The sequence below is a fragment of the Pristis pectinata genome, chromosome 3, assembly GCF_009764475.1.
Source record: "Pristis pectinata isolate sPriPec2 chromosome 3, sPriPec2.1.pri, whole genome shotgun sequence".
Lineage (NCBI taxonomy): Eukaryota > Metazoa > Chordata > Chondrichthyes > Rhinopristiformes > Pristidae > Pristis > Pristis pectinata.
In genome coordinates, this window is record NC_067407.1 from 18,088,627 (window position 1) to 18,112,752 (window position 24,126).

The following is a 24,126-nucleotide window of genomic DNA, read 5'->3' on the forward strand; positions in this document are numbered from 1 at the left end:
TGGGCAAAGAAATGGTAGATGAGATTCAATGTTGAGAAATGTGCTGTTGTACACTTTGGAAAAAGAAATAAACAGGCAATTTATTATCTAGATGGGGAGAAAATTCAAAGTACAGAAGTACAGAGGGACTTGGGGGTACTCGTGCAGGATACCCTGGTTAACCACTAGGTCGGATCAGCAGTAAAGAAAGCGAATGCTATGTTGGCATTCATTTCGAGAGGTATAGTGTATAAAAGTGGGGAAGTGTTGATGAGGCTCTATGGAGCACTGGTGAGGCCTCATTTGGAATACTGCGTGCAGTTTTGGGCCCCATATCTTAGGAAGGATGTACTGATGTTGGAGAGGGTTCAGAAGAGATGTACGAGGATGATTCCCGGAATGAAAGGGCTTACTTATGATGAGCGTTTGTCGGCTCTTGGACTGTACTCACTGGAGTACAGAAGAATGAGAGGGGACCTCATAGAAACATTTAGAATGTTGAAAGGACTGGACAGAGTAGATGTGGTTAAGCTGTTTCCCTTGGTGGGTGAGTCCAGGACTAGAGGGCACAATCTTAGAGTTAGAGGGTACCGGTTTAAAATAGAAATGAGGAGAAATTTCTTTAGCCAGAGGGTAGTGAAATTATGGAATTCTTTGCCACATACAGCTGTGGAGGCCCAATCATTGGGGGCGTTTAAGGAGGAGATTGATAGGTATCTAAGTAGTCAAGGTATCAAGGGATATGGGGATAAGACCGGAAATTGGGGCGAGATAGGAATAGTTTTAGTTTAGCTCATGGAGCAGACTCGATGGGCCGAATGGCCTACTTCTGTTCCTTTGTCTTGTGATCTTGTGACTCACAGACAGATTCAGGACCCAGTCTCAGATGGATTCTCCAGCAATACACAGTGGATCGCCACTCACATCCTGTGACAGGCCAGACCTGGAACAGGATCCAAAATCCCAGTGTTTTCAATGATTTAGGAGGCTGGGGCACTTTTCTGACATTATTTTGTTTAGCTTTAATACTTTTAACTTCTTTAAGATGTTTTATGGGTTCAAGTAAATTTTATTTTTTCATAAAAAATTAATATGTGAAATTTTAATTAATGTTACATTTCAGCTCCCAGTTTCACTTTCTGTCAGGGGGATTCAAGGACTGCTTGTTTTCTACACCAGCTTATTATTTTGTCACCATTTTTTTTCATCTGGAAGAATTTCACTACCATCAGAGGTTTGCATATCCCCAGTTTGTGCTAAATGCAAAAATTTAATTTCCTTACTTACCTCTCCACAAGCTCCAATAAATATTTTCTCTTGCTCAGTGAGAATCATACAGTAAAACCAATAAATATTTAAATGCATGATATCCTTTCAAATAAGGTAGGCAATAGTTTTGATCCAAGGGGATACTGCTGACTGAGTGAGATTTTAACCAAAAAAGACAGAGATGTTTTATCATAATTGGCACTTACGTTACTTTTCCAGAACAGAGATGTCTCAAATAGTTTGCCCTTCTTAAAACCTCTTTGAATGTAGTCCTAAAATTGATGTTTTACAAGCAACTCAATGTCACATCTGCTTAAGCTGGTTTGATGTTTAATGGTTATGCAGAATATATCCTGGAATGTATAAATTATCAGTCAAGTGATCCTTTGTTGTTCAGTTCTGTTTCTATTTCATGTCCAGCTTTGTTTCAAAATTATTTATCTTCAGAGCTGATGTGTTCTTCAACAGAATAAGCAATTGTGCTGTTCTTCTAAAACATCTAATGAAATTATCTTGTAAAGATATTTTGCCCAGTTAATTTGTTTAGGTTTTCCCATTTTTAAATTTCGGCTGAACCCTTAATGCATTAAACATAAGCCTAAGGCTGCAATGAAGATGAAGAGTAATGTAAAAACCATTGGGCATAAATGCTATTGAAATAACAACTTGTACTTACATAGCACCAGCCACACCCTTTACCTCTGAATTAGATGTGGGTTAATGTTCAGAGGCTCGAGCAGAAAATCTGAGTTAACATTTCTGTGCAGTACTTCTACAGGTGCTGCCTTTGGAATGAGATGGTTAACAAAGCTAAATTTACCTCTTTGTTTAAACTTAATTTGTTCCATTATCCAAGGAAGGAAAAGGATTTCTCATCATGTCCTAGCCTGTGTTCATCCTCAATCAACCCACAAGACAAATTACCATCATTGTTTTTATATGCAGGACTCCTTAGTGTATGTAAATTGGCTGCCAACAGTCAAAGGTACATCATTGTAATGAGTCTTAGGATGTCCTGGGATCACGAGGGGTGCAAGTGTAAATGCAAGATTTTATTTTCATGTAGGGGAAACAACTACTTTCTCTATGAGGCCATTGTGGGTCCTGAACAAGAAACAGGAAAAAAGATAGGGAAAAGACAATGCACTGTGGACCAAAACTGGGAAAGCAGAGAATGCTTGCAGGAAGACAGGGCATATATTCCATAGATACAACAGAGTAAGGCTATATGATGAAGAGTTTGAAATTCATGTTACAGCAAATTCCTGCATTTAGAGGCTGGCAAAATTACTTTAATACATATTCAGCTCATAGGTATAAAATGGATCATGGTGTCCAGATTTTCCATATGAAAAATGAGGCCTTAGCATTGCCATTTACCATGCAGCATGCAACAGTTTATACTGGGCATGCACTGTGAGACCCACTGGTTCAGTCACCTCATAGAACATAGAACAGTACAGCACAGGACAGGCCCTTTGGCCCACGATGTTGTGCTGAACTAATTAAGCCAATTGCTCCTAATTAATCTAATCCCTCTCCCCTCCCCCCACCTCATTGACCATATCCCTCCCTTCTCTACATATTCATGTGCCTATCCAAGAGTCTCGATGCTATCTGCCTCTACCAGCACCCCTGGCAGTGCAATCCAGGCCCCACCACTCTCTGAGTAAAAACCTACCTCGCACATCTCATTTCTACTTTCCCCCTCTCACCTTAAATACATGCCCTCTAATACTAGACACTTCAATCCTGGGAAAAGATACTGGCTGTCTACTCTACCTATGCCTTGCATTATTTTATAAACCTCGTATTCATGAGCTGAAGCTCACCCTAACATAGACCAGCACTCAGTGCATATTCATCAACCCTGGAAGTTAAGGAGGAGGCCAAGGGGGACTTCTACTCTAAATGTGAAAAAAAATCCTGGCTTTCATGCCAGAGGGAAACAAACTGATCCTTCTGGGTGACTTCAATATCATGATTGAAAAGGTTGCAATTCTCTGGAGCGGTGTTATTGGTAAGGAGTGGGTGGGGAAAGTTAAACAAAAGGCAGTTCTCATCCTGACACAATGCTTGGAGCATGGTCTTGTCACAACCAACAACTTGCTCGTCAGAAAAACAAGCACAAGACCTCCTGGCAACAACCACAATTCGGGCCCTGACACCTGTTAGATAATGAACAAGAGACCATAAGGATGGCCCCATTACCAATGCATTGACAGGTACAGACGACTGTGGACTACAGTCTACTTCACACTGTTATCTCCATTGAGCCTGGAACCAAAGTAACAGCGGCAACCGAAATGCCACCACAAGAAAATTAATGTTGAAGTTCTCAAGAAACCTTCCTTCTCAGACAACACCTCACAGGCAATCTGACAACTCCCAACCAGCTAGAGTGTTCACAGTACCTGGCTGCCCTGAAGTCCTCCATAATTAGCACCTGTGAAGAGATAGCCCACTTTTCTACCAAGAAGTAGGGCAGGTTTGATGAGAATGACCTGGAGATTCAGGACCTAATTAACTGCAAGTACAAGGTGCTCTTGGAAAACAACCACACCTTGAGGAAAAATAACAACTTTGTAGCCACTTAAAGACTGAGCTCATGAACCAATGGTTGATGAAATCAATGTGGGAAGTTCAGCATTATGCTCAGATTCTCTAATGCTGTCACAAACATCTACAGTCTAAACACCCAAGAGCCCAGCTCACTGAGAACAGAGAAGAGCTAACTAAGAACAAAAAAGGAAACTGTCAGAAAGAGCACTTAAATGAAACTGCCATTGATTTGAATGTCCTTAATTCCATCCCACAGCAAAACATCTAGTCCAGTTTCTCCATCATTCTAGACCAAAAGGAGGTTGAAAACTGAGCAATAAAAAGATCAGAATCAGATGATATTCCTGCTGAATTTCTAAAAGTTGGTGGAGAGGAACTTCAGTCATAAATTCATAACCTCATTTCTCTTGTCTGGAAAGATGAGGGCATGCAGAAATTCTCACAAATGACTTAATTGTGATTATATTCAAGAAAGGAGACTTCTAACTGTGATAACCACAGAGGGGTCGCCCTGTTGTCTGCTTCAGGAAAAGTCATTGCCAAGACTATCCTCAACCATCTTCTCCTGGTGGCCATGAAGAGCACCAAATCCTACAATTCCACAGCCAGGATAATTGAACCAACATGAGTGCCTCTCCCCAGTCAATATTCTTAGCACTGAGGTCCTAATTACACTCAGTTGGTTCTAATAGACTGGCCACATTATTTGCATGCCTGACAATAGACTCCCCAAACAGACACTCTATTCTGAGTCCCATCAATGCAAGAGATTACTAGATGGACATAGGAATGATGCAAGGATGTTATCAAAGCGTCCATGAAAATAAGTAACTTCCCCATTAATGAGAGAATTCCTGGCCCAAGTCTGCTTGAATTGGTGGAACAGGTTGACATTTTGAGTCCATTCATCATGAATACACTGAAGCTCAGTGTAAACAGCAGAAAGAATGTACTAAGGCCCAAATTATCTACTTGCAGCATCATCTTCTGCCTGGACTCTGTCAGTATCACATCAGCCTAATCAGACTCCTCAGAACCCAAGAACTGGAGTGGAATCAAGTCATCCTCAAACCCAGATAGAGCTCTTGAGTCATGCAGAGGAGGTAACAAAAGCTAATTAAGAACAGATGGTTGCTGGATTGAACGTGGCAGTCCCAGCATCTTGCTGATAACCATTACATGTGTGGATTCAATGCTGTCAAGAACATCTACAGTCCAAACTCCCAGGGGCCCATCTCATTGAGAACCAAGAACAGGGGAGAGCTAATCAAAAACTGTTAAACTTTGATGGCTAACACGTTTGAAAATATATAAAAAATGCAGATGCTGGAAATCTGAAACAAAAACAGAAAATGCTAAAAGCACTCAACGTGCCAGGCCATATCTGTGAAGAAAAAAACAGAGTTAATGTTTCAAGCCAGAGACCCTTTGTGTTTTCTGATGAAAAGTCTTCACCTGAAGTGTTAACTCTGCTTCTCTTTCTAAAGATGCTATCTGACCTGATGAATGTCTCCAGCATTTTCCAGTTTATCTGAAATTATTCCTATCAATTATTCTTAAATTGTTTATCAAAATGTAAAAACATAACTGTCCACTTCAATAGTTCCAATAAACATTTTAAACTCTCAGCTAATCTTTTCATGTCTGTATACACCAATAAGCCAATACCAATACCAATTTAGTCATTTAAAAAAATTAAAGTTACATGAATATCTGAAATTTAAGTTTGTTGAAAGCAATACTGGATCTTCATTCTTGTGGCAATGTAACTTCAAAACCCTGTTCATTCAGGTCCAGAAAATTATTTGCTTGTGATGACATTCTTTTTATATATATTTTTCGATAAATCCTCATTGATTTTGTATTTAGATGAGACCATTACTCAATCTTCCTACGATATGACCCAAAAATGCAATAATACACACACCAAATTATTTACTGATTCTTTGTTTCATACTGTATGTTATCGTTGATATACTTTGAGAGATTTTGAGTGTTTTGTTTGGATATTTTTTGCTTGCATGGTTGTGTAAAGGAAAGGATTTCCATCAGAGACCACCTCACCGTTAGATGCTGCATTTATTCTCTGCTTAAACTCTCACTGGTGATCTAAACAGATGGGAAAATTATTTGGGCTTGTGGGTGATAGTGATTTATGTTTCCAGAAACTAAGTGATTTGCAGTTGTATACTAACAATTGAATTTGAGACAGTTTAACAAGATGAACTCAATTCTAGGTAGATGTATCAATACCAAAAGGTTGAGGTTATTATGTCAATTTTGAATTGATGCAAAGTAGGAGAAGGGAAAATCTTTCAAGCATGTAGAAGAGAATTTTTATTTCAGTCATACATAAATCTATACTAGCGTTAATTCTTTTCAGATTTGCAAGAGGTCCTTAAGAGATTAGTATATTGACATAGCCTTTATTATTTTATTCCTATTATTTCAGAAACTACACTTTTTATCATTATGTCATCAGCATACCTGCATTAGATTTTATTACAGAGGCACAGTAAATAACTTGAATGCATGTGGTTAGTAATAGTTCTGTAGGAAACTTCACCAGCTGCACTGCATGTGCAGTGGCAAAAGGTCTTGAATTCCATCTCAACTGTGGAGTGGAAAAATATAAATTCCTTGCAATGCCATTTTTCAATATAGGAATGCAAAAAAACAAAACTTTTAATTAAATATATTAACAAAAATATTTGACATCTGGGCTTCCTGCTGTAAATAATGCCACTTTCAATACTTATGATTCGATACCCTAAATAAATTTGTTTAAAACTTAAATGTTATGCATACATAGATATAACGTATGATATATGTATGTGTACATTGCATATGTGCTTTCTTAGGCATCTGTGAAGATTCAGCTTGAACATGAGGATTCTCTTAAACTTCTGCAGATGTGCTATAGAAAGTATCCTGACGGGTTGCATCCCAGCCGAGTATGGCGTCTGCTCTGCCCTATACCAACGGAGCCTGCAGAGAGTGGTAAGCACTGCCCAGTCCATCACAGGCTCATCACTTGCTTCCATGCAGTCCATCTTCACAGTGCGTTGCTTCTGGAAGGCTAACAGTATCGTCAAGGATGACTACCACCCTATCCATTCCCTTTTCTCTCTTCTACTTTCTGGGAAAAGGTACAGGTGCTTGAAAGTACAGATGCCCAGACTCAAGAGCAGCTTCTTCCCCACTGCTATCAGACTTTTGAACCAACCACCTCTTTCACATCCCCTTTCCGGTGTTGCCACCACATTCTCAGACTCATAATTCTTCCTCTCTCGGTTATTCTGTTATTGTCACTTCAGCATTTCCTTTTGCACTTCTTCAGATTGCACCATTCTGCTGTTTTGCACTGTATTTATTGTTGTATTTATTGTAACCACGTATGCTGTTTACTCTGGGAGCTTCACACGACCAAGGAATTTCATTGCATCCTGGTGTTTATGACAATAAATTAATCTGATCTGATTATATAAATCATGAATCATGTAGTTCCTGTCCTTGCATGAATATTCACAACGTAACTCTGGAGCAACACTTAGGAAGTTAGTTGTAGTTACAGAGACAAGTAGAACTAGTATTTCAAGATAGTTTAGATTCCTCAGCCCCGGGATGTGATTGCTTACTGCATGTTTTTTTAATTAAGTTCTATGAATCCCCATTTGTGTTACCTCAATCATGATTTAAAATTGGTACATGAATGCTTACCTCTTGTTTGTTGCAAGGCTGAAACACACATTGCATGTGTGCGGCCCATGTAGTTTTCCTGTGTTTAAACAATGCAGCATACACAGTGGTGGCTTAGCTCCATTTGCAACACTCATTTGACTCTTATCCTATCAAATTGGGTTGCATTTATGCAACTACGCACAGTGTGAATTCCCTGGCCATCTGCTCCCACTAATGTTCCGTTGGGTTCTAGATGGTTTCCTGGCCCCATGAGCTTGCAGGATTTAAGCTAGAGTTTACCACTTTCACAAAAAGGCCCAGGACAGCATCTGATAAATAGGGTGCTCCATGCATCCTCCCATTTACTGCTTCCTGAACTACACAATGCCTTCCAGCAGTGTTTTGATCTGGCAGTTTTCTTCTAAGAGATGCAGGCTTGAATACTTTTGAAACAGGCTACATTTGGCTGTTTTATCTGAAATTACTCTTATCACTTGATGTTACAAAAAAACAGTGTGCTTGGTATATTTAAAAACACATATCATTGCACAAAGAGTATGTAGAAATTTCTTGTGTGAAAGACAGCAGACCAAATGGGGTAGGTCCCTTCTGCATCACTATTTTGTTGTATGATTTCAACAGAAGCAAATCTGTATCCCCTGTGGTTTACCTTTCTCTCTTAGTAGGGGAAACTAATTTTTCTAGTAAATATATAACTCTTCTAGTCCTGAAGCTGACTTATTTAATTGATTCTGTCAGAGATGTAGCATTTCGATATAAGGTGTTCCCTGTTTCTTTCCATCAGACTACAATGTTCATGTTCAACACTGCACAAGTTCACCACAATTTGCAATTTTGCCAGCTATGTCGCAGAATGATTGGATGATTTAATGAAAGGGATGAGCAAATTGGCTCTAGGTTTATTAAATGAATCCACACTCTATGCGTAGCCCCCCTAGCATCTGTAGTACATGTCATGATTTTGACACTCTTTAAATCAGGAACAGACACTGGACTGGACTGTCTGTTATCACCATTATTATTTATCTCAGCACAAGAGCCTCTAGCAATTGCCATAATGACTGATCAGGCTAGACAAGGCCTTCAGCTTGCACACTAGTAATATAAGATTGTCTGCATGCTGACAGAATTCAAGCAATATTTAACCTAGTACGGCTCGCACATATAAAATGTGAGTTTGAATTGTGGTTATTTGAAAGCCTTGACTTTTATTATGTACACATTTCCATCAATTTGAGGTCAGCACATAACTGCCCCTAACTGTGTCAATTCATGTTCCAAATGCAGGTATTAGATGTAAGGGAAAAAAAACTCAATAATCACAAACATTTATATTTGTGTGTGGCCAGAATCAAACTGATTATGATTGTTCCATTGATCCTCTCATGACCAAATAAAGTGTTATTTTTTTTTAATTTTTGAAATTTAAAAAAAAAATTTTAAATTTAAATTCTTTTAGAATTTTATTTACAGCGTGGTAACAGGCCCTTCCGGCCCAACGAGTCCACGCCGCCCATTTTAAACCCAAATTAACCTACCCATACGTCTTTTTTAGAATGTGGGAGGAAACCGGAGCACCCGGCAGAAACCCACGCAGACACGGGAGAACGTACAAGCTCCTTACAGACAGCGACGGGAATTGAACCCCGATCGCTGGTGTTGTAATAGCGTTGCGCTAACCGCTACGATACCGTGCCGTGTTGATAGAAATTGAATATTAACTCTGTTTCTCTTTGCTTCCCTCTGTGTTTCTTTGTTCCTGTCTCTTCTTAGCGCTTGAATTTCTGCCCAATCACTTAGCTTCCATGCACCTTTTAAGCAAAACTCAAATAAGTTAATTTGAATCTATCATATGCTTACAAGATGCTGTAATCTTGGGGCATAACAAGTTAAGGCAGCACTGAATGATCAGCAGAAAGCATCAGCAGATATATGAGCAAATCTAGAATTAATTCTAAATTTGGGAGGTTCACAAAATAAATGTAGCATGCATGAGAGTGGTATTGGATGGAGTAAATAGGACAGATAATCCTTGAAGTATCTAGAAAAGTTTGGCTACTTTAAAAAAATAGTTATCATCAAATATCATCCCATTCAATTCTTTTGGCGCACTTCTGGCCAGCAGAGAGATTAAATTTTAAGTTCATTTGCAATACCTGTGTCACTCTTATTCAAGATTTATATCTATAGGAACCTCTCAATGCCACATTTATCTTTGATTCTTATGCAAGCAGCTAACTATGCATAGGACGTGTCTAAAGAAGCTGTTTAGCAAGTGACGTACTGACTCAAGAGAAACACCAGCTGATATAATTAACCTTCCTCAGAAATATAGACATAAACTATTTTATTATCCAAGAGTAAAACAAATCAAAATTATTAACAGTAAATATTATTTCCAAATCTGTGGTAAAAAGCAACTCCTGAGGAACAGTTTATTAAAATACAATGATAAAGATAACTTGTAAATGAAATGTTTTAATGTAGTGTGTTCTAAATCAGTTAAAGAATATTAACATTAAAGTATTCTTTTTTACTATCTCACTAGTGACCTGGCAGTTCAATTTTACCCTCTCTGCAGAAAGCTACTCGGCAATGGTACCATAGGAGGTGGCTGTATTGGAAATCCCACAGATTTGCTTCCGTTCAACCCTGGATGCTGATTAAGGGGTATCCAATGTGCAAAATGTGTGATGCTGAGGATGCATGGCAGAATCAGATATTCCGTGTTTGTGTGTTAGTGTGTAAAGAATGGAAATGTAAAGGGAAATGCTGTAGAACAGATTGTTTGTTTTCTTTTCTGTATCACAACTACTATTGCTCATGTACAATATTATTTAATTTGAATAATCACTGATTTTTTTTCGTTAGAGGTTATACTTGTCACAAAATAAATGTTTATATAAATTGATCAACATATCCATCTAATATATTGTGAACAGCAGTTCAAATAACTGCAGAGCCATTACAGATCTGACCTGTTTCAAATTCTGAGCATGCAAAGGTTTCAAGTATTGCATTAACTTGCAAAGGATTTTAAACCACTGTTGCTGAATTGTTTGCTTTTTACCCCAAGGTTATGTATTTCCATACTACATTGAATAAAACCTTAACTAATTTGACTTTTGTGATTATGGTAACCCCAAATGACACTGAATCATGGTCTAAAAAGACCTCTAAATTGGCATAGTTCTGCAATTAAAATTTTGAATTAGATAGAAATGCTTTTGGTCAAAACGTGTCATTCTTTTTGTGATCTCCCTGTTTCCAAGTTAGTTAATTTGGCTAAGCAGATTGTTTGTCCAGACCCCTAGGATTTTTGGCAGTCATTATCTAGATCTATGGAATATTTTCATGGAATATGTTCTCAAATGTTGTACCAAGGTCCATAAAATTGGTTGTATTAAATGATTGATGCTGCATCTCTATGAGATACATCTGCATTTCATCAATAAAATTCTTCTGAGTTTTTGGGATATACTAGTGCCTGTTTCTCCAAGTGTTTTCTTCCCAAATTCAAGTCATTGGAACCAAATGTTGTTAGTTAAAATGAAGTTGCAGTATATTGTGTGTGTGAGATAGGCAACTGAGGATGAATTTCCACCCTTTTATCTGCGTAAAATCAGAAAGTGCTGGAAGTACTTGGAAGTCTGGATCCATGAAGAGAGTAATGTAGGTCCAGATGAAGGGCTTTGACCCAAAATGTCGACTGTCCATTTCCCTCCACAGATGCTACCTGACCCACTGAGTTCCTCTAGCATTTTGTTCATTGCCAACTTTTAAATTCAATGACTTCTCATCAGTATTGATGAAAATTCTGATGAAAGATCACCAGCATGAAATCTTTCTGTTTTCTTTATGCTGATGTAAAAAAATACCTGTACTAGTTGCCATTTATTTCAACTGCCTGTTTTAAACAGGATTATAAAGGTTCTTGAAAACATAATGAGAATAAGTTGGATATTCAACTACTCTGCACTGTGACTCACCCAGTTAAGGTTTGTCCTTACATAGCATTAAAGTTAAATGTCCATCATGTGGCTGGTGAGAAAATTTTGAGACTTGGAATGATGGCTTTTATGTAACATTTTGGACCACTTTCTTTAATGGCCTGGAAGGGATTTTTTTAAAACTTATAGTGCTGTAAGGTAAGATTCAGCTTGCCAAATAGTTTTAAGTCCCAGAAATTCAGAAGCCATTTAGAGCATTGTTTTTGTTTTGCTTGGTGGAAACCCCCATAGAAGGCTGTTAGCTGGTGTACGCAATATCAGTTTTGAGACAGTGGGAATTATTGAGTTCATTCCATAGCTGTTCGTGTCCATTTTACTCATTGTATGTGGCAGAGGCTTGGCTAAAACAGCCGCACAGCTACCATTAGGATCACATCAATTCAAGTTGTTGACTTTGATTGGCAGTTTGGCAAACTAAACCTTGACAGACAGAGTTGTGGGAGGGATCAAAAGGGCAGTCTTTGTTTTACTCTCTCTTCCTCTGGAGAGGCAGACAGTGACAGTGAATGACACATTGCAATCTCTCCTTCTCGAGATAGTCATAGAAACTAGAAGATCAAGTGCTGGGTGTACGTGCTACAAACTACAATAGGAGTTAGATTAAGGAAGCTATTTTTTAACTGGGTGTTGCCCAGAATTATAATTCCCATTTATTTATTATGTCAGTTTAACAAAAACTAATGATAGTCTATTATCTATCTTTCTCATTAGAAAATTTTATTCCATTTATCCTTGTACTGTTTGTAAAAGAAAACTCAATCTAACATGCACTATCTCATCTTCCCTGAAAAAAAGAGAAGACAGATGCAAGTTATAGTATCCAGTATGAAAAACAACACTATTGCAGACATTATTTAGCACCCCTGATCACAGTTTTGCACAGTCCACTTACTTGACTGACTGCTGATGATGAAACAAAGTGAGTATGTAGTGCAGCCCCAACTGTTCAGCTTGGAAAGCACAGCAGTTTGAAGGCCTTGCCCAGCAACTGTGTTTAAGATTTCACAGTAAAATTCCCAGACTTACTGCACGTCTTAATTAGCTCACAGTTCGGATAGCACTGCTATTGAAGCTCTAAATATTCTACATGGAACTGCAATTCAATGGGTCACAGTCTGTGGCAGGGAGGATGTTGGCAATATTCTTGTACATTTATGCTTAGCTGAGCTGATCAATATGGTGCTCAAAAAAGTTTCTGGAATTTTCTGTCAGCATAGCAAGAGTTTAAGTCGACACAAATCAACTGTCTACAGGCATTAGCCAAGGCTTAGGAACAAGTGTGCTATTGGATTTTCCCTGGGAACTATTGGAATGCAACCAGTGTGAACAATGCGGCTACGTTGCTCTGTCCATTTTGGACACCCTACCTTTAGGGAACTGGTGGAATTATCCAGTCAAATGCAAAAAGACTCAACTCCAACTCATGAATAACCCTCCTTGGAGTGGAGGCAATTGATGCCTCTTTAGGTTATTTCACTTCAATATTTAATGCCTGGTGATGATAGCTTGGAATCAGTTTGGTTCTCCTGGGCAAACTTGGTACTGTGACATTCAAACTAGGCATCTGTGCAGATTAATGAATCAACCGAGCTCATTCAAGAAACCTTGAAGGCTAGCCCCCATCACTCAGAGCTTAGATTCCTTTTCACTCAGCTGTGGATATGATAAACCTAGAAGACAATTCACGACTGGATTGGGAGGCTGTTGTTGAAAAGGTTATTTGCAATTGAATAGTTCTAATCGGGTCTAACCATCAAAACCTGTACCCAAAATTTGGAGAGAATTAGCCATGAGCAGGCAAGGATCTCAAACCATTGATGCCTAAACCCCTCAGATATAAATAAGTCATTGTTTTCCTTTGGGACAAGTATTTACTTTTTTATCAGGCCAGTAGAAGTTCTTACCCAATAAGATTCCCTTTAGCTTGGATTTTCTGAGAGTATATCGAACAGACCAAAAGGAAATAGAAGATAGGTAAATTATCTTTGTTTTTTTGTAACTTTATGGGAATAGTGTGGAATTGACAGAAATAATTAACAGTTAAAGATGATAACAAAAATAATTTAAATCTAGATAGATATAATTAGTTTCCGATGTTAAAAGAGTATAGGCATGTAAAAATCAGGTATGTTATTTTACAAAAGCAAAAAGATAAAATACAGAGTCATTTGATTATCTAACTCATCTGTTTTTTTGATGGAATCATTTATTTATTTCTATTTTCATGTTATGGCTTTAATGAATATTTTTGGTGTTTGTTCATGAAGCTAATTAGAATATATATGTTCTATGTTGGGTTGCCTCCAGAGACTTTGTTTATTAAAAGTATTATATAGAAAGATGATATCTGTGCCTGCCCCATGTTCAAAATTGTGGTGCCTGTCATCATCAGGCTGGTAATCATCCCCAGAAACTGCCACTACACATGCTACAACCCAGCCCCAACTCACAACTCTGTTTAAGCAAGGGAAAAGTTTCTTACCCATCTTATTGGGAGTAGGGTCAAGTTGGGGTTAGGACAGATGGTGAGTCTGGACTTCTGACTGCATTGTGATTCACTTGTGTTCATCTAAAGATCAGTGTGCTGCATCGTTGTTAACATACCGGCAATAATACACCAAGTCCCCTCAGAGCTCCAACAGTCAGCTCAATATCACCACAGCATCATCATGTTTCTTGCAGAGGTTTTCTGAGGTGCGATTCCAAGTGCTTCATTCAGTGTTGATGCTCTGAAAATTTGAGTGAAGATCACCTTCTTGTTGTTGTTATGTTTTCACAAGAAGACAGTGTAAGCAAAAAATGAAGATTTGCATTTAAAAGGTGCATTCACAATCTTGGGGTTTCCCAAAGCACCTTACAGTCAATTTCATGCTTTTAAGGTGTAGTCTCTAACGTAGGAACCAGAGCACTTAATTTGTACATAGCAAGCTTCCACAAACACAATGTGATAAAGAACAGGTAATACCTTTCCATTGGGAAATGTATTTTGCCCAGGACACAAGGGTATTTTCTGTTTGTCTTTGAATACTACCACAATATCTTTGATGTTCAATTGCATTCTAGATACTTCATCTGAATGGTGGCAATCCCACAGTATATCATTTATTCAGTGCAGTATTGGTCTGTCAGCTTCAGTTTTGTGCTCATCTCCAAAGGAAGACTTAAATGCATAACCTTGTTGCTCGCTAATCTAATGCAGACATGGAAGGAGTTAAATAAGTAATGGCCTTTATTCTTGATGTCATTCTCCAGTCAAAAGCATATGGTCTTAGGGAGAGGAAGCTTGGCAATGCAGGCTATATCATACTGGTCAAAAATTATACACATTGTTCAATATTCAGTTTCCTCAGAGTTAACAGCCACATTCGCCCATCTCCTGCACTTGTTCCAATCCATCTCCCTCCCTAATCCCCCTTGCCCTTGAATCTCCAATCATCATTGGCCCCATCAGAGCTCCAACCCTTGACACCTAGCTAACCATCTCTGTACTTCCCAACAGAGAACTCAATCTGCATTTACTTCCACCATCTCAGGTCTTGATTCTTTGATGGCCAAACCCCCTTCTTCTCTCCTCTGAATGCCCCAATCAAACCTCTGACCCCTGACCCTCTTTCCCCTCAATCCTGAAGGCCCTGAGATGTGAATGTGTAATAAAAAATTGGTAGGACCCAATGTCAACAGCCCATGAGTGAAATAGTCAGTGCCAGGCCATGCAGTGACCACAGAGAGCACTGTTTGGTTTGTATCACAGTTTTTAGGCCATCACTTGTGTTCGGCTACTGCGTAAGATGAATCTTAACCCCAGTATCTCTATTTCATGTGGAACACATATTTCAACTTCATATTTGAGTTATGTAAAGATATCACTAGCAGAAAAATTATTTTCCCGTGTTATTTCACATGTCTCTAGCTTAGCTTCCAAATTTAATCCTAACAATAAAGCAATAAATCACATTTCAGCATTTTAAAGGGCTATTTGAAATTAGTCCCTGTGGCTATTGTTGTAGACAAATTTCACTGAATAATTATTTATATAATGCCAGAGAAAACTTGCCATAAATTTGAATTTTATTTAAATTCTCAAATATTATTATTAAATTATAAACAATCTTGGAATAGAGAAAAAAAGAAAGCAGCTCAATAAATGTGATTGCTTCTTTTGATTTCTTTATTTCTTTATGATATGTATAGTTTGATATTATATTCACATTATGTTGGTCAAATTATTTATTTTATAATTGACAGAATATAAATTAGGAATTCATACAGATTACCAAATAAAAAATCAACACACATCTGCAGAATTAGCATTAGATTCCTGGGATAATTTTTATCTTGACAGTGTCATCACTGAATGCTAATCTAAGTGTTATTATAGTATGCAGACATATATTTTATTAGTTTTGTCTTTTCAGAGAGAATTGTTGTTTTATGTTTGTGAAATCTTTAAATATGGTGGCAAAACTGATTTTTTTATCTGTAGAATTTCATTCAATTATTTTTCCCAAATTTATCTTAATTATTTAATTATGGTCAGTTGGTAAATACATTATATACCTCTGTAAATGTATTATCATTAGCGAGCCTTCACAACTTTTGAAAATTGCTTTGTTGTTCATCTTTTTCTTAGGTGAACATACAAATGAGATGTCTTATTCTAACTGAATCCAACTGAACAAATATTTTATATTAATAATGCAACAAGTTTCAATAACATATTCTTTACTTATGTGATTACAGTTTCAAAAATAAGTATGTGGAAATTTTATTAAAACATGTTATTAATTGTTTTTCATTGGTTCATCTTGAAGAATCACAGTTAGGGCATATATTGAAAAGCAGACGTTCAGTAAAGCAAACCTATACAACAGCAACATCTAGTGGATAGAGGATGATATGGAGGAAATGGATGACATTTATCTTGGGATATTTGAAGGCACCTTAAAAGCATTCTTTTATTATATCCTGTTAAAATATTTAATGTATTTACATTTGCCATTAAGATATGCCATTAAATGTATAACTTTTTAAGTGCAAACGTTTAGGAAACATCAAAGGAAATTGAAGTTAACTAGTGACATTAAAAAAATGAAACCATGACTGATTCGATTACAATAAAGTCATGCATATGTTATAAATAAGTTTATTGGCATACAGATATAATCCCATCTTCCAATATTCACATACGATTATGACACTGATTCTTTTTGGGTAGGCAGGAACAATTGTTAGCATTAATACTTATGAATGTCCCCTATTAAACTGTTGCATCTTAAGTTTATAGCTTGACATTTTGAAACTCAGTGAAAAGGAGGGAGCTAGTTTTTGCTTCACTTACTTCTCTTGGTCCTGACACACATTTTAGGACACACACCTACTGTGTTACTTTCCATGAAATTTTGTATATAATTTTGAATTATGTTGCAGTTGTATAAGTCATTGGTGAGGCTGCACTTGAAGTACTGTGTACAGATTTGGTCACCCTGTTATAGGAAAGACGTGATTCAAATGGAAAGAGCAAAGAAAAGGTTTACAGGGATGTTGCCAGGACTAGGGGTCCTATGTCTTCATTCCTTGGAACGTAGGAGGATGAGAGGCAACCTTATAAAATGTTTAAAATTATGAGAGGCATAGATAAGATGGATGGTAATACTGTTTTCCCCAGGGTAGGGGAGTCCAAAACTAGGGGGCATAGATTTTGAGTGAAAGGGGAAAGATTTAAAAGGGACCTGAGGGGCAACTTTTTCACACAGAGGGTGGTGAGTATATGGAACGATCTGCCAGAAGAAGTGGTTGAGGCAGATGCAATAGTATGATTTAAGAAGCCCTTGGGGAGGGGCTTAGAGGAATATGGGCTGAATGCAGGAAATTGGGACTAAATGGGTGGGCACCATGGTCAGCATGGACTTATTGAGCTGAAGGGCCTTATCTGTGCTGTATTGCTCGATGACTCAAATGTAGATTAATCCAAGACTGACAAATTGAGATTGAACTGAATTAGTTATTGCAATGTCCACTTACAGTGCCCCTAAATTCTTATAGACAAACCACTACTTTCAAAGATTATCTTTATTATGTAACTAACTGTATATAAATTATATAAACTGTATATAATCTCAGTTTTACTATTCTTTAGTAAAATTTCAATAACTGTTTTGAAATAAGTGAAGTGGGTGGTGTTTGGTTAATTGTAGCCCTTTAAAAACCTTCTTCTTAACTCTAAAAGTATAATCCTTATTTCAAGAATTTGAAATGACTTCCATTTTATTTCTTGCAGATCAAACAACTTGATCTCTATTTGTGTTCTATCTTTTAACCACCTATGAGAAGGAACATGTTAGAAGTCTCTCACTTTTTTATGCAGGGAAACCAAACACGTACTCACCTTGAGAGGTACAGGAACATAAAAATACAGGAGCAGGAATAGGCCAATAGACCTCTACCACTCAGCAAGATATTACTTGATCCGAGCCTCAACATCAACGTCCAGCTCTCATCCCGTGCCCTTTATTCCCTTGTAGTTCAAATACCTGTCAATCTTTATACTGAATATATTCATAGAACATAGCACAATACAGGCCCTTCGGCCCACAATGTTGTGCCGACATTTTATCCTGCACTAAGATCTATCTAACCTTTCCTTCCCACATAGCTCCCCACTTCTCTATCATTCATGTGTCTATCTAAGAGTATCTTAAATGTCCCTGATGTATTTTCCCCCACAACCTCTGCTGGCAGTGCATTCCATGCACCCACTACTCTCTGTGTAAAAAACTTACCCCTGACATTCCCCTTATACCTTCCTCCAATCACCATAAAATTATGTCCCCTTGTGTTAGTCATTGTCGCCTTGGGAAAAAGTCTCTGACTGTTCAATCTATGCCTCTTATCATCTTGTACACCTCTATCAAGTCACCTCTCATCCTCCTTCTCTCCAAAGAGAAAAGCCCTAGCTCACTCAACCTATCCTCATAAGACATGCTCTCTAATCCAGGCAACATCCTGGTAAATCTCCTCTGCACCTCTCTAAAGCTTCCACATCCTTCCTATAATGAGGTGACCAGAACTGATACAATACTCCAAGTGTGGTCGTACCAGAGTTCTATAGAGCTGCAACATCACCTCACAATTCAATGATTGTACCTCTCAGTTCTCTGGGTTGAATATTCCAGAGTCACAATCCTCTGAGAGAAGAAATTCCTCCTCATGTCCACCTAAATGAATGACCCCTTATTCTGAAAGTATGCCACTTAGATCTAACTTGGGGAAACATCATCTCTGTATCCACCCTGTCAATTCCCATCAGAATATTACGTTTCAATAAGATTGCCTCTCTTTCTCCTGAACTCCAATGAGAATTGCCCCAACTTGCTCGATCTCTCTTCATACGTCAACCTCTTCAGAAATCAGGATACTGAACTTTTCCTCAACTATCTCCAATGCAAGTATATCCTTCCATAAATATGGAAACCAAAACTGTATACAGTACTCCAGGTGTAGTCTGAGCAGTGCCCTGTAAAATTGCATCAAACCTTCCCTACTTTTGCTACTACAATGAAGGCAAACATTCCATTTGAATTTCTGCTTACTTGCTGTACATGTATACAAACCTTTCATACACTAAAACCCCCAGATTTCTTTTTACCACAACATTTTGTAGTCTCACTCAATTTAAATAATAATTTATTTTTTCATTCTTCTTCCAAAAGTGGATAACCTGCAGTACACTATCCAGTTTGTTATTATAGACCGCAAATAGTTTGAGGCCCCAACACTGATTCCTGTCACACCCCACTGGTTACTGATGGCTGATCCAAATATGACCCATTTATCTCAATTCCTGTTTTCTGTTAGTTAGCCAATCCCCTATTCATGCCAATATATTAACTCCAGTCCTGAGGCCTTACTTTTAACACAGGAAATGGAGGTGTTCACTGATGATTGCATTGCATTCAGTTCCACTTACAATAAGGCTGCCTTTTCCAGATTTTATTTTCATCGCAGCAGGGTACAATTACAACAGTTAAAAGACATTTGGACAGATTCATGGATAGGAAAGGTTGCTTTGAGGGATATGGGCCAAATGCAGGCAAATGGGACTAACTAATAAAGGCACCTTAGTCGGCATGGATGAGTTGGGCCAAAGGGTCTGTTTCCACGCTGTATAACTCTATAACTCTAATTGCATGTGAGTGAGTGAAATGAAGTTTATAACATTTTATTCATCTTTTAGATTTTGTTTCTAACAACTGCCATTTTATTTACTTTTGACATTTGGTTTCCAACAGCTACTATTTAAATAGCATGTTGCTGATTCATGCAATCTGAGTTTTTTTTATTTTTTTATGCAGCATGCACTGTGATTGCAGTTGTTCGTCTGCAACAAATGACAAAGGCATCCAACATATCTCAGCTCACATCTGGGCTCAGGGCAGAAGAGATGCCTGCGTGCTGGGGCATGAGAGGCGCGCATGCGCATTAGTATCAGCCCCGCCAGGTCGTCCGCTCCCCACCTTCAGCAGCGCCCCCTTTTGTGGGCACGACGCCGCTTCCGGTTTGGCGCCGGTGATTTCCCGCGCCTGCGCAGGTGGGCAGAGCCTGGGCGGGAGTTGGGTCGGCGCCGTCGCCGCCCTCCCTCGCTGTCAGCGTCGGGGACAATGGAAGGCAGCACGGCGGCCGCCAGAGTCCCTCGGTCGGCCCCCCACCCGCTCTCCAAGGACGTGCTGGGCTTCGCCGACGACGAGGAGGAGGACGACGACGACCTGGAGGTGTTCAGTAAGGTGGGTGTGAGGTAGGAGGGTGGGGGTTCGGGGGCCGTTCCCTCACCCTCCGGCGGCGGCGGCGGCGGCGGCGGCGGCGGCGGGGGGGGTGGGGGGGAAGAAGAACCTCTGCCCCACGGCGGGGCTCCGGCTGACCGCCCTGCTGGCGGCCGGTGCCCTCAATCCAGGTCGCTGCACCGGGGGCCATCCTGCTACAACTTCCCCAGGAGGGAGCAAAGTTTGCTCCTTGTGGGAGGCGCTGTGTCGCCGCTGCTGCGATTGTTAGTGACTGCAACTTTGATTCGTATCTCGGTTGTTAACATTACTTTTATTGCTTTTATTAGTATTGGTGGCACTATTTGTGTTTAGAGACGCAAGGGACTGCGGATGCCAGAATCGGCAGCAACAAACAATCTGGTGGAGGAACTCAGCGGGTCGGGCAGTTTCTGTGACGGGGTGGGGGGGGGGGTGTTAAGGAATTGTCGACCTTTCGGGTTGAAACCCAGGGTCTCGATGCAAGAATTCAATCCGAAACAGTTTCTTACCCCCTTCTCTTTCTCCTCCCCCCCCCCCCCCCCCCCCCACACACACACACACACACACACACACACACACACACACACACGTCGACCCGCAGAACTCCTCCAGCAGATTGTTTGTTGTACTATTTGTATTGTTTCTTTTTCTAGTATCTTCAGTCTTTGGACATCCGAAATGAAAGCAAAGTGTTGGAAATACTCAGAGGTCGGGCAGATTTCTGGGGAGAGGGAAAACATGAGTTATGGCTTCAGCTCGGTTGTAGAAACGTTATTAATACCGTGTTGTTATTGCTGTTTATGTAACCGATAATTTCGCCGAGTTCATCAGTTTCTTCCGATTTTCGGTTACACTTTTAGGGTGCAGTTGAACATGAAGGTGGGAGCTGGTGGAAAATACTTATGAATATTTGAAATGTCAAATTAAAATAAAACACTTCTGGGATATAACATTCTGAGAGGCATAGAGTAGGCAGCTGGTATCTTTTACCCAGGATCGAAATGTCCAATATTAGAGGGCATGATGCATTTAGGGTGAGAGGGGGAAAGTTCAAAGGAGATGTGTGGGGCAATTTTTATTTACACAGTGGTGGATGCCTGGAATATGCTGCCGGGGTACTGGTGGTGGCAGATATAATAGGGGCTTTTGAGAGGCTCTCAGGCACATGCATATGCAGAGAATGGAGGGATATGGACCATGTGCAGGTAGAAGGGATTAGGTGTCATTAGCTTAATTTGGCATGACATTGTGGGCCAAAAGGCCTGTGCTGTACTGTTCTATGATATGTGCAGAAATTCAAGCAACATCTGCGGAGAAAGACTTAGTGTTTCAGTACATTTATCACAACTTTGGAAAGAGTTGGATGTAGAAATTATTTCTGGGGGCACAGTTCATTAGGTACAACGCCTAGCATTTAATTCTGTTGACTGCACTGAATTTAAATGCCTTTGCAATCTGATGGCCTGTGTTTTGTGCCCATGTCTGGGGCAAATTTCACACTTTTACTGATTGCTTGTAAAAAGTGCATGGGGTGAATTTGTGTCTACATGGATGCTATTCTAGGGATTGCTTTGATTCAAAAGTTTTGAGAGGGAACAGGGGAATTGCAGGGAAATTAAGGGAATTGTACTCAATTTCTATATGGTCAGTCTGCATCTGGTCAAGTTTACAGGTTTGGTGACCTGGTTGTACTTGTTTAAAAGAAATGTTGTGAGATTTTTTAGCTGTTTAAAGGGAGGGTGTGGTTGTCGGGGTGTGGAAGATTGTCCTGAATTCCTATATGGTCTGTCTGCCTGCCTCTGGTGAAGTTGGCAGGTTAGGTGACTTGTACTTCAAAAGAAATGTTGCAAAATATTTTAGCTATTTCAAGTGAGGGTGTGATGGCAGGGTGTGGAAAATGTTTGATTTAATTTCATTGTTGATTTTGAAAACAAGTTAAGCAAACCTGATATTTGGAGTAACGATTTGGTGCATTATACACAATGTTTTCATCTTGTACTACCTTTTACCAAATTGATGTTTATGTTGAGAATTTAACATAGCTGATTTTGCTCTTTTTGAAACAAAATGTTGGAAACACTAATCAGGTCTGTGAAAAGAAAAACAATTAATGCCTAGAACTGAGAAAGAGAAAATTAGTTTTCAGTAGGAGAGAGGGTGGGGAGGGATGGGTAGAACAAAGGGAATATCTCCAAGAGGGTTAATTGGTGCAGTTACAAAAGCATATTAAACTTTTGTCTGCGTAATATGTTATTAATGACAAGTCTGAGGGACATGACCAGCAAGCCAGACAATACAAATAAAATAAGTCAAAAAGATGACAAGCAAAAATGACTAGTCTGATACAGAAAGAAAGTAAATTACCTAAAGTTGGAGAATTGCTGTGTGTAACCATGATTCTATTTTGCTGGTATAAGTAAGTTTTCATGTCACAGAAGATTTAACTTCATTCTTAATTCAATTCTATCTTAAATGATATAGGATATATACTGGAGGATGTGGCTTCACACTGCAATCCCAGTGTTATGTCAAAGCTGCAATAAAAGTTTAATTTTGCATGTAACAAAAATGGTTAGTTGACTGATTATTCTGTACTCTGTATAGCCATCTGTTCAAGTAGTAAGCTGAAATCCGACCCAACCACAAGCAATCTGAACTTGCCCTGAGCAAGAGGACTTATAATTTTTCTCAAATTCAATCTGATGATAATTATTTGTTTTAGGCTAGAGAATCCCATCCTGAGCACAGAGCATGTGTACATTTAATCTAGTATTGCAGGCAGAGTAAAGATACTTGTTCCATTATGGTCATTTCAGCAGAGTGATGTACTGAGCAAATCTGGCCCAAGTCTGAATTCTTATTTTTTTTCATGCGAGGCCTGACCAGAACATGGTCATGTCCCTTCAGGCTCAATTGGGTCATCAGGCTTTTAATTCTGTATAGCAGCCACCCAATTCTCACTATATTTATTAAAACTACCCTCTATATTTATTTCAAACAATTCACTCCTTACATCTTTGGCAGATAATTTATCTGCAAAAGTTCATTAGCTAAATTCCCCTTTTTCATATACCATAAGCTTGGGCTCATCACTGACCAGTGGATGTAATGTTCACCTTGCTGTGATCCTTAAATGTTTGGACTCCGGAGTTCGGGTCATCATGGTCCACAAAAAATGTGTTTGCACTAGTTGCTGAGGGAATTTTGAGGATACTGCAGTATTGGAAAATTGTAAACACAAGGAAAGATTGGGTAATCTTTATTTTTCAAACATGTGGCTGAGGGAAAACTTAAATGTACAAAATTGAGAGGCCCAGTTAGATCCTCCGCTTGTACTCTATTTACAGTGGCATGCAAAAGTTTGGGCACCCCGGTCAAAATTTCTGTTACTATGAGTAGTTAAGTGAGTAGAAGATGAACTGATCTCCAAAGTTAGAAAGTTAAAGATGAAACATTCTTTTCAACATTTTAAGCAAGATTAGTGTATTATTTCTGTTTTGTACAATTTTAGAGTGAAAAAAGGAAAGGAATGCCATGCAAAAGTTTGGGCATCCCAAGAGATTTGAGCTCTCATAACTTTTACTAAGGTCTCAGACCTTCTTGTTAGGGCTATGGCTTGTTCACAATCATTGTTAGGAAAGGCCAGGTGATGCAAATTTCAAAGTTTTATAAATACCCTGACTCCTCAAACCTTGTCCCAACAATCAGCAACCATGGGCTCCTCTAAGCAGCTGCCTAGCACTCTGAAAATTAAAATAAATGATGCCCACAAAGCAGGGGAAGGCTATAAGAAGGTAACAAAGCGTTTT

At 38.9% G+C, this 24,126-nt stretch overlaps 1 protein-coding gene across 1 annotated transcript in view; it reads left to right on the forward strand.

Annotated features, from left to right (window-relative positions):
* The first annotated feature begins 19,978 nt into the window (after window positions 1-19,978).
* Window positions 19,979-24,126, forward strand: part of snx7 (sorting nexin 7) — a 49,562-nt gene continuing 45,414 nt past the window's right edge. Inside the window, exon 1 of the mRNA XM_052011676.1 lies at window positions 19,979-20,302. Coding sequence (XP_051867636.1) covers window positions 19,994-20,302 — 309 coding nt within the window. The 5' untranslated portion in view covers window positions 19,979-19,993. The remainder of the gene's footprint in view (window positions 20,303-24,126) is intronic.